Here is a 12,548-nt window from a genome sequence, read left to right on the forward strand (position 1 = left end):
TATTTGTAGATTTACGTTGCATTATGCAAATCACTTTCTATTGAATTGGATGAAATAACCGGATATCCGATGAAAAGCGCTTTTACCATCATAATGCAAGATGACTATGCCCAAAGCAACGAATGAATAATGTTTTAACGAATTTTTCCCATATTTTAGCTTTCTCATGTTTAAATAAACTGACTATGGATGTTAAAAAATAGACTTGAAATACAAGACTTTATATCGTTGGATCATTTCGTTGTTCGTTTAATATCTATCTTTTAATATGTATTTGACTATAGTGTTTCAGTACATGAATATGTATATTACACTGGTAGTTATAATTTAACAAGCGTGAATACTTCATGAACGTGGCAATATCTACAAAAATGTACAATCTAAATTTAACATATATTATCCAATTCTTCTAATTGATTAATTCTAAAAAAAAAAAAAAAGAAAAAGGAATCTTCTATTAAAAGAATCCATTTTAACTACTATTTATAGAAATGGAGTATCACAAAGAAAAAAAGGAGGTATCTTGCCAAGAAATATAATTTACCATAGCTAAAGCAAAAGTTTATCAATTCCTTTAATCGAAAAACATCTTACACAAGAAGAACATATTTCACAATTTGTTGCTTACTTATATAATCCTCTTTGAATAATCTTCCGTGTAAATCTAAATTATACTATCTTCGAACTTACGATAACTAACCAAGTACAAAATTTCAAAAACCAGACATTACATACCCTAACGCAAACGGTAACAAACGTAGAACTTTATCGAGTTCCACCTCAGTTCTCTTAAATACCAAGATACGTATATGAAGGAAACATCGTCGCAAACGTCGTTAAGAAATTGGAATACCAATTCGCGGATTGATAATTGAAATAATCAGCGAGACGACGAGAACGTTCTCGATTAATTTGATAGATAATACGCGCACGACTACGTTCGTCGTCTTCGATGCCAGCTAAGGAAAGTTGTCGCGGACAACAGAGCTTCCACGTCGAACAATTCTGTCATTTTCTTCCAGATGGTACCTAGGAATGTCCCTACGAGCGTCGTTCAGCCATTTCGTATCAGAAAGAGAGAACAGACACGATTCACCAGGGAATTATCGGTACTTGATTGCGCTTAATCCGCAAAGTTTTCTCGTTTGACTTTGCCTCCATCTAAGACCCATGTCACCAGGATTTTCAACGTGCACGATTTCCTGTCAAAATCCACTAAACGAAAAATGTCCGGCCAGCAAAGGGAAAAAATTCATATCAAACGCGAGAAAGTCGGCGAGGTGATTCTCTCGCTAACGACGTTCGTTTGGTGGAATGTGTTTGCACACTTGTTACACCCCGTCTTCTCCTTTTGCTTCTCTTCTACCTTCTTCGCGCCTGCCTCTTTATTCTTCTACCTTCGTGGGTTTCTCCGCTTTCCTTTTCTGATTTCTCGCTTAATTTTCTTTACTTTCCTTGCTCTTTCTTACGCATCGTTCCGTATAAACTACATGTTTCAACGCGTAGAGCGCACCATGTTGATGGATTCAATATTTGAAGGGAATAAAGAGACACTGGATATATTACGCTCGAAGCAATTATATACTTCTTAGTTCTTGGTTTTGTCAAGATTTCAAGATTTCTGCTCTTTCAAAAGCACGATGGTCAATTGAATTTTTCACGGGGATTTTTGACATCACGATTGATCTGAATACAAAATTGCCGAAGTTATAGAGGTAACGTTTATTTGCTAAACGTGCGACGGAGTGTGTCGAAAAGTAAGATTATAATTTTATTTCTTCATTTTCGTAATGAAGCCAGTTTCTAAAAACAGTGCCAATAAAACTTTAACCTTTGACAAAACCACGTAAAATTATAATGTTTTTGAGATACGTAATGTTATAGATATTTTTTCATAAAATAGTTTTTTGAATATTTACCGTTTGTTCAATACTAGTTAAAAATATTTAGATTGCATCTAATCTGTTATAACTATCATTTGTAATTAGTTAATCGAATCAAAATCAAATTACTTAACCAAAATCAATCGAGAATTATTTGAAATTTGATAAACAATACTAGATGCATTTATCCTATATAATTGGGTAGTATTTTCATTATGTTTGTTATAATTAATCTGTTATTCTCCCTTTTTTTTTATAATACACGGATAGAGTACTACTTTCACTTTTTACAAAATATTTATATTTCATTTTTAGTATTAGTATCATTTTGAAAATGTAAATTCGAAACACTAGGATTCTGTCTCGAAATCGTCTTAACAGCTTTACTAAATTAATTCCATTATGTTTCACAATTTTGGGTGCATTCCATGACATCTAGTTCTGCGTAGCGAAACTTGCTTTCCTCTCTTTTACCGCTTCCTTCCACACACACATACACACACATTCACCTCTGTTTCTCACCCTCTCGATTCATAACGCATGTATATGACTGAAACTAATTTTAAGCACAGACGCAATGCTTCTTGCGATGTAATTTCTACAGTTTAAGTCCTTCAAGTGCGATATTTATAGATAGAATGCACCGCGTGCAAAATTTAAAGCAATCTGCATTATTATCATAGCTTCACAAACTTGAATTTCCTTCGTTAAAAACATTCCACGATGTTTCTCGTCATTCTTAGAATAAATGTGAATTATAGTTTTGTTCCATTCTAAATATTTCATTACTTTACTCGTTTTACAATTTTAATATCAGAAAAACAATATATTCTGTAATATCTTCGGATAAAAACATGAAATACAGTGGAACTAATCGTATAACTAACCAAACATTTTTATTTGCCATTTATTGCTATTAATATAGTATCATAACTAAATTTTTATATGCATATATATATATATATATATATATATTGTATATAATCTATAAAGTAATATTACATTCATAGCCCTTAATATATATTTTTTTTTATTTTACCAATAAGTAATTATTATTTATTTCTTCTAGATTATGCTATTAATTTATGAAAAGTAAAAATCTTTTTATATAACCTTTTAACACGTTGCTGACCAGCGGTGAATATTTCAATCTATACAAATAATAAAATATAAAATCCTGTAAATTATCATCCTTTATTGTGTTAAACAGCGATTGTCAAATTACGTCTCAGTAAAGTTAACAAAATATTTAATCAATATTTTTATTCGATTATACAATCAATAGCACGCTATAATTTTGCCATAAAAAAACTGTTCATTAACGTGTTAAATTTTGACATACACAAACAGCTGAAGAAATATTCATCTAATAATAATTAGTACTGAATTTAAATTCACATTGTTGCACTCCTCTGTTATATCCTCTTTAATCCATTATCAAAATACCTTTCTGTAACTTCTCATCATAACTCCTGATGTTTTAAATCTTCTATTAATATGAAAATTGTACATCAATTAAGAACATTTTGCACTCTGAAAATTTGTATGATCCCATCCACCAGTAGTTTCAGTACTCTTTCACAAGGAAGCATTTTAAAATTAAAAACTTTGTTTTCTTTTTCAAAAAAGAAAAACACTATGAATATCTGAAAATTTATTTACCTAATAATCTTCTTGCCTCACACGATTATCAAAAACACTGAAAGAAACAATTTCTATATTATTAAATTTATTTATACAATAACCTTTTTCTTTGTTTCTTGTTTCAGTTTTCACGTTATTAGGATGTCGTAGTAGCTTCCTGTCCTTTCTCAATTGTTATTGGTAAAAGCACTACAAGAAACCATTCTTTCATTACCAATATATAATTATACCGATAGTGAAGCACAAAAAGGTTAATATCTTGGAGAGTGGGCTGCATAAAATTTCCGGTAACGCGCTTAAGGGCGATCGTACTTTTTACAATCCGTTCGACAAATATCTGAAATCTTCTTTACACGATGGGAAGAACGAGGCGTCTGTAACATCGGCAAGTGTCTCCCGTAAGTAGTAAAGACACGAAAGAGACAGGCACGTGGAAGCCAGGACGCATGCGTGTCGTGTTGCTCCTGCAGGACTTTGCACGACAAGTCAGTCTGCATCTGGACTCCGGCTCGCGTACATTTTCCGGCTGTGCATGTGAGTGACTTGAAACGAATAGAATCCTGGAGGACACCAACTATGAGGGTAACTACGCGTTATCTGGTCTTATGGAGCTCGTTGATCATTGTTGCAGCGACTCATCGATCAGAAGGTGAGTGTTCGATCGTCTGATTAAAATTTTCCAATTCCACTTTGAGATCTTTCAAGCAGGTTCATTGTTAAAAATCTTGATTTGAAATCTTCTTTCCTAAACATCAACGGTGAAATAAAATTAAACGAACCTGGTAATTTGGATATTTTCGGTATTTTGAAACAGTGGTAGGTTGAATGTTACATAATTCCGCGATGACGCGTGGTATTTATACGAGAATCTCTTGTTTGGAGTATTAATGAGAAAACGGGTAAACAATGCAAGAACTTGGAGAAACGGATTAAGGAATAAAGGATACTTGCTGTATGCGTGTTGCTTGCACGCTATTCATTACGATTATGTAAATCCCGCGTCGCACGGTGTGCTGCTTTGGAAACCCCTTTTCGTAGAAAAGGATGTTGCAATTAATTTTCTTCGCTGAAAGTAAATGGTCGCTCGGAATTATTTGATTCGTCTTGTTAGTGGCTGTAAACGTGTGAATGATGAACGTGGTTGCCGTAATCGACTATTTATTTTGCTCTTTTAAATCATGAATTAAATCCCGTCGTAGAAGTATTATTCGGGTAATCGGAGCGGTTCATCGTGCAAATTATAATATTTTTTCCGTTGTAAATATATATTTTGAGATTGAAAAATATTTGAACATAAAAATATTGACAGAAAGTTATGGAATTTGTTAAATTACTCTTGGGGAAGTTTTACGTTACGTTCTTTAATCTAAGTTCTACGAAAACACCGAAGGAAACTATATATATTATAGTAATACAGTGTTCATGTTTTATAGTGTACCGTTCCATTTTATCAGTGACAAAAATTATCCATCCTTTTATGAAAATATCGCATTGAAATTGTGATTTAAGTGAGGAATTATTTAATGCATATTGAGGGGTGGAAAAGTTCCCTCTGAATCTTTCACGTGGCCATTTGAAACTTCAAGTCAAAGCAAACTTTGACGTGAACTTTTTGCGAAGAACTTTCTACGAGGGGTCGTTCTAAATAACAACAAATATACCAGGAACTATGAGCAGCTCGTGTACGATGAATAATCATCTTGGATGTTTTGAAAAAATATTTAATTACATTAAAATGCTAAGAAGTGATAATTCTAATAACACTATAATATAGAGTATAAAATGTAACATCTGATACAACCTGAAGATTATTCAGTGACCTTATTTCACAATAAATCATATACGCCATATGATGCAAAATAAAAAATAAAGTAAAATTTGTTAAAGCTTTTCAATGAATGTGTAACGAATAAATAAATAGATGTTTTAATGTATACGATTAGTAGCGTACACGTGGAAAATTTTTAATAAATAGGAACTCATTAAATTTAGATGAAAGATGACAATGAGAGCATTACTCCATACGACGAATCGACCCAAATACTTTCCTGCCATTTTTCAGTTGAGTAGAAAAACAACGATCGTATATTTTCACTCACATACATTTTTTCGACCAAAGAATTTTATACGAATGTAAATTAATTTCATGAACAGAGCTCTGTCTAAACATAAAATATTATTTTATTCTCGTATTCAAAAAGATTGAAAACCATTTTCTTTGTCGTTTTAAAACACATCGCTCAAGTTAACCATAAAAATTTACACTTTTATGCGACACAGGTTTCACGCTTTGTTACGGATGAAAAAATAATGAGCAGTAGGTTACAAATAATTTTATTTTTATTCGACTATAATATAATGGATAATTATTCACGTTTAACGTAGACAAGCGAATATAGCAACTTTGCGCTCCGTTTTGTTTGCTTGTTCGTTTAAAGGTAAACTATAAATTAAGTCAGTAATACATGTATAACACAGCACATTATACAAAAAAAAACCTTCTCTGTATACCTATATCGAGGTAGTACTTCTTACTTAAGGCGATGTAAACCTTTCTTGGTTCACAGCCAGAACGATATTTTTTGGTAGACGAATAGCTTCGATTAAAGTTACAAATAACCTCTGTATATTCCACTTTTTTCTACTGTAACGTTTTATATGCATAGAAATACTGCAATATCATTAAACAGCATAATTAGTACAGTAGTTTCATCCACGGATTGCTCGTATACCTGATATTCTGGGTCATGTTCTGTGTTCGTCAGTGCAATCATTACATGTACGACCATTTTATACAAAACTGTATTATAATAGTTCTACATACATAGATCTATGCATATTACATACTGAAGCCTGTATTATTGTACGAACAATAATACTGATTTGAACGCAACTAATTATAATAGCTGACTTAACTAGAACAATATACGTTATATTATCACGTGATAGCATTACGGATATATTCTCGTAAAAAATTTCGCCTGATTCTAAATCTTGGTAATTCAAACTTGCCACTATTCTTTTGCGTGTATTACAATGAATGTTTTTCTTTTCTTCTCGTTTCGTTCAGGCAATTTTAATCTCCACGAGGAGATTATTTTTCGGTACAGTATACATTCTTTGTTAGAAAATACAGTATGAATTACAGACACACTATTTGCCTCTATTGTTAGGTTACAGTTTTCTAAAAATGTATAAACGAAATCACAAATTGCTACTATAGCTTTTCAACTGAACGTTAATGTAAGAAGGAAAGAGAATTTACGTAATTCAGATAAAATATAGGAATTTGTAAAATATAATATAATATTTTTTAATGTACGTAATATAATTTAATTCAGTATAACGAATCGCTACTGAAGCTATACGAAAGAAATATTGGCGCAGAGAAAAGAAAACTAGCATGATTTGCACAAATCACGAACTACATGAAAAATTGCAAAATGATTGTTGTTCAAAAATATAATATAATCTAATATAAATAATAAATATAATACATACAATTTTAAATATAATAATGGAAATAACACTCGAAGACTGTTTTCTTTTGCCATGATAGAAAGTCCTTAAAGATAATTTATTCAAACAATTGCAATAGTCCCTTTAGTATAATAATAACTTAATACACGGTGTATTTCATCTTAGGGGTGGATGGGATCTTGAAGGGGAATAAAGGGGGAAAATTTTCTAACGAGATAGGAACGTAGAATACAGGGAGGGAAAACATTCACGAGAAGTCAGTCTATAACTTTGTCCCACAATGGAAGTAGGACTTTCTGCGCCGTTGAACGGAAAGGATCTCCTAAAATTGCTATGAATGACGAATAGAATAACGCCATGGGGATTACATGCCTCTAGACATCCGTATTATTAATATTAAAAATTTCGTGTCTTATTCGTGACACTGAGGTTTCAAATAATAATTATCAATTAATGATCACGCCTTATTTAAAAAATATTTAATCAATATATGGGAATTACTCTCGAGTCTTTCAAAGCTATAATTTTCTAACTATGCGGATACTTAAAATTAAACACAGGAATTTCGACAAAAATTTATTGCTGCAAGTTTCTTCAATTTAATTTTGTTTAGAGATTGTCAAACTCTTGGAAACATCGGAAATTTGTTTATTTTATATTTTAGACGCTATATAGAAAATAAACGTAATTTTTTATTTATAATTTTAGATCTTTTTATTTATAACATTAAGGTTCGTTTTCTTCTCTTAAAATTGATCTTGAGCTGTTATTTTATTTTCTTGTCTTGAAATAGTTAGCAGAGAAAAATTTAGGGCTCTGTCTGGTTAGGGCTACATTGTTCTTCGAAATTGGCCGTGATTTCTCTCCGGGGTAGCAACCCTCTGGAGAGTCAATGATTTGTGGTAGACAAACCCACCAGTGATTGACCGTAGCAGTGGTGCTGTCAAAATGAGCAAGAATTCAAAACGTAGTCAGCTTCGTATGTATGTCATTTGTACACATATGACAAGATAAATAAGTGCGAAATTTAATAATTTTGTGGGAATAAATTTGCGTTTAATGTTTCACCGCGATATCTGAGTCAATTTATTCTATCGTAGAAGTACCCTAATTAGAAATATCCGTTAATCGAATATTTCATTATCCAAACAATTTATAATTAATTTGCACGATTATCCACTCGTGATCTTCGATTAAAATATAATATAAAATATAACGAGTTCCTGACAAATTCAACTGAATTAAACTCAATTTTTAATGCTATTTACTAATTTATTTAATCCTTAAATATGAAAGAAATTAAGTGAAGGATTTCCTATCTTTTCTTATCTTATACATAAAGCAAAGTTATTTGTTTCACCAACAATAAATAATTAAAAAATTCGCGGTTAACTGAAATATAGAGAATATACTTTATTATAATAATTTTTAATATCTGAACAACATTTAATATTCAAATAAACTGGAGCATTTAAAATGTTTAAAATCGATCCTCAGGCAATCGATTACATGCGCTTGAAAATATTATGCAACCAACTACTGTCAAAAATAAAAATTCGGATTTTTTGGTGTCCGTGAAACTTCTGGCTTGCATGCAGTGATTTTAAAAAATATATTTTCCAGTATGCTCGCGATCATAACAGTTTGCATCGGAACGGCGAGCAATTATACGAATGCTCGTACTTTTGGAAACATCATTGTCGAGCATCGCGAATTATTATGTGGGTCGCGTTCGTTTGTTTTCGCCGTAACGTTCCAGCATCACCGATGAGAGGGAGGGGGAGGACATTTTCAAAGGAGCGTGAAAAAACAAAGTGCAATCTGTACTGGCGCCGTTGGAGCCGTACATTGAAATTCACTGGTCCAAATTCACCGGGCAGCCAAACTTTTAAATTAAAAGCCTCACTAAAATTTGTCCTAATCCTGTTTAAATACAACGCAGCCAAGAGATTTGCATAGATTAACATCCACGTTCTCCTATACGAGCCTTTTGAAACTTTCGATAAAATATCGTTAACGACCGCGGGAGGAACCGCGTTAATTTGCTCATCACTGAAATCATTTCCCTAAATTATCACTATTCTTCCTCAATGAAACGAAACAAGGTGGCCACGTATATTGTGTCCTTGTTACAGAATTGATACAACACGAATGACGTGTTTTTCGAATTGCAATTGTCGCTGTAGCCTTACAAGTATTAATCAAGAATCCAAAATTCACACAATTTGAAATCTCTTTGTATTCACTTGAAGTGTCTCTTCAGATATCTATGTTCATCATCATTAGTAAAGTCACTTAACTTTAATATGGGCAAAAGTGGATTTAAATATCAATAACTTAATTTTAAATAGAATAGCTTCAAGTAAAATAATTTCAAGTATAAATCAGTTCATATAAAATGTAAAATACTTTAATAAAATAGTGTATTATTATATTCGAAGGTATCTCATTGCGTTCTGTGATGTCATTGAATTGTATCACTTTTAAGAAAAGAATGTGATATGAAATAAAAATAGAAATCACATATTTCGTGCTACTGCAGTTCCATCCGGAAAGATCTACTCTCGAGAAGCGAAGATACAAACTTTACGGGAAACATAGCGGTACGCGGCAAAGATAATTTCATCGTTGAACTCATACCCTGATTAATTAATATTCAGCTTTTATCAATGGTCGAATGGAACTGAAAGAGAAGAATGTATGACTAAGTGGACGTCACGGGCATAAAGCAGCGGAAAGACGTAATTAAAATGGAATGCATAGGAACGTAATGCGTGGCATTCTTTTCTGTGAGGAAAATCGTTTCTTCACGATCAATTAGACCTCTTCTGTAAATAGTCGGTTTCGTTGATACATTTCTTATCAGTGTCAGTGTCACTTCAGAATAATGATTTGTATTCTTGTCCTGAACATTTGAAAATGTGATTACGAAAGTATTCGAATACTGATAGACACCTCCTATGGATATATTACGTGTGTTATACGAAACATTTTGAAGTATCGATAGTATGGTGTATTGTACAGTTTGAAACAAATCTGAAAATGTACATGCAGACCACAAAGTATTTAGTTTAACTCTATGTTATTCGGAAATTTTGTATTATAAATTTTTATCAATTCTATTGGGAATTTTTATCAAATAATGAAAGGCTTGAACAAATTCTGTTCTTAATTAAAAATCTTATCCAATCATACGATGCAAGATTAATATGTATACATTTTGTAAAGTTCACGAAGAAATCGTGACACGTATAACAAGCAAATGTGTTTTAAGAAAAATTCTTTTAAGAAAAAGCATTCTTAATATTCTTTTCAATACCTAAGAACGTTCAACTTCTAAGTTTAACGTTGAAATTGAATTTAGCTTCTAACTTTCGATGAAAAGTCATTGAATTCTACTTCGCGAGACTCTCTAACGCCGAGAAAACTTCATCGAGAGAACTTTCCGGTTCTAATGTTTAGTAATGTACTAGAATTCTATTGTTGAACAGCTTTCAGTGTTGAACGAAACTTGATATTTTCGGAATTGTTAATTCTGGAATTTGTATATAATATAGGATACAATATCTTTCCAGAGCAATTTTATGAATTAGTTACGGTTAGAAAGAATAAATATCTCTTTAATTTAAAGAAAATGTAGATGTCGTATATAAAAGTTTGTATTGTATTTTCAGTTTCGTTCTTTCATAACTAATCATCCCCTACTACGGGTAGGTATTAGTATGAACTAAAATTACATGTACTACTTCTAACCAATACTACTAACCCATCTCTTTTATATCAAGTACGTTATAATAATATTTCACTTCTGCTCGTTTCAAACCTGCAGTACCCAGTATCTGTCTTATAATATATGAGGGCCACAGGGGCCAAGACAAGATAAGTCACATTTCCTGGCTTTTGTAGAAGAGCAATTTTAAAATTCAATACACCGTTAACCAATTTCGATATTACCATCTTGAAATCATATACGAGATTCTGTCACCTTCTTATAGATTTTAAAAATATCTTTTATCGTGGAATTAGCTGTATTATTTATCACTCATTTTTGTATAAATCTCGGTCAAGTTACCTATCTTTAGCTCTCAACTGGTTTCGACACGGAAGATAACAATGGATGATCACATGGATGGTTACTTTATTTCAGAAAATATTAACAATATATAACACGAATTGAAATTAAAGTTTTTATTCTAATTGTGAATGAAATAATTTGATTCAAATTTGAGCCGAGTCAAGGGGTTGTATATTGATTGTGAGTATGACTCAACAGTATCTGGAGAAGATTAAAAGGCTTATATCAGGGAACCTAACAGGTCGTTCCCGTTTTCAACTGCATCACTTTAAAACAGCCCCTTTTAACTGCCATAATTTAATGATATTAAAATCAATCAAAAAATCAAAATTAAAAAATTCTCAAGAGAAGAGAAAACCAAATAAGGGAAAGATAAATGGAGATTTAAAATTTTTATAAATGTATAAATATTCTAGTTACCATATTTCTTCCATACTCACTTGACGTAAAATAAATCTTCGTATTCACTGACTGATATCAATCAAACCAATCGCCGTAATACGGATCTGAAATTTTTCGCGTATCCCTTGATTCTCTTCGCTTTTCATTCGTGACATTTTGTCCGTCCGTTGTGCATCAACAGTTATGCAAAAATCAAGATTAAAAAGAATGCTAACATTTCGCAACCTAATTCCGAAACAATAATACGAAAGACGCGGAGCGGAGAAACAATAAAACGTGCAGAGACATGGCACTAGAGGAGGCCAGTCAGCGGCAGTTTCAAACTTCATGTCACGGCCAGGTCCGTTAATTATTCGCGAGCACGCGAATGAGAGAAATTCCTTTCTCTTTCATTGTGAGTTGTAGGTGTATACAAACGTCCTAGGTGCACAGTGTTGTACAACGCAGACCAATTTCTATTATACTACGCGCTTCTGTTATGCAAATGGAAACGCGTGTCGGGAGTGGTCGAATTCTTACACGATATTCGGAGCAAAGTCTTTCTGAACAAAGCGTAAGACTCGGCCATGCATGTTCACGAATACTTGAGTAATATATATTGATGTTTCTGTGAAACATCAGATCGTGAATTTGTTCCCATTCTTTGGTAATTAAATTAAACAACCTTTGACGTAAGCCAGATAATATTCTTCAGCAGGGGATGCTATGCGTTGCTTATGGTGATCGAATGAAAATAATTTTGTACATCATCGAGCAAAGATTTAATCAAATAATAATCTAACATGATGTAAATATATTGAGTTGACATGAAGGTATGGTTGCTGGATTTTGCTTGATTATTTATAACCTAAGCTCTCTTGCACAATTTAGCTATTATTACTTTTTTTTTTCTTTTTTTGAGTAGTTTTAGACAAGAAATAAATGCAAAATGGAGGAGATAATTTCTACAGCGATTGAACAAATAATTACTGAATTCAGCTGGAAGAAAATCACATATAATAATAGATTAGTTGAAGATTAATTAATAACGTGCTAATAGCGTGTACAAAAAGGTAGGGTATTCG

The 12,548-nt window shown here is 32.2% G+C and overlaps 1 protein-coding gene across 1 annotated transcript in view; it reads left to right on the forward strand.

The window, feature by feature from the left end:
* Positions 1 to 4,067: 4,067 nt before the first annotated feature.
* LOC139987841 (neurotrimin) overlaps positions 4,068 to 12,548 on the forward strand; it is a 314,724-nt gene continuing 306,243 nt past the window's right edge. Inside the window, exon 1 of the mRNA XM_072004576.1 lies at positions 4,068 to 4,176. Within this exon, the coding sequence (XP_071860677.1) occupies positions 4,104 to 4,176 (73 nt within the window). The 5' untranslated portion in view covers positions 4,068 to 4,103. The remainder of the gene's footprint in view (positions 4,177 to 12,548) is intronic.

Source organism: Bombus fervidus, chromosome 5, assembly GCF_041682495.2.
Source record: "Bombus fervidus isolate BK054 chromosome 5, iyBomFerv1, whole genome shotgun sequence".
NCBI lineage: Eukaryota > Metazoa > Arthropoda > Insecta > Hymenoptera > Apidae > Bombus > Bombus fervidus.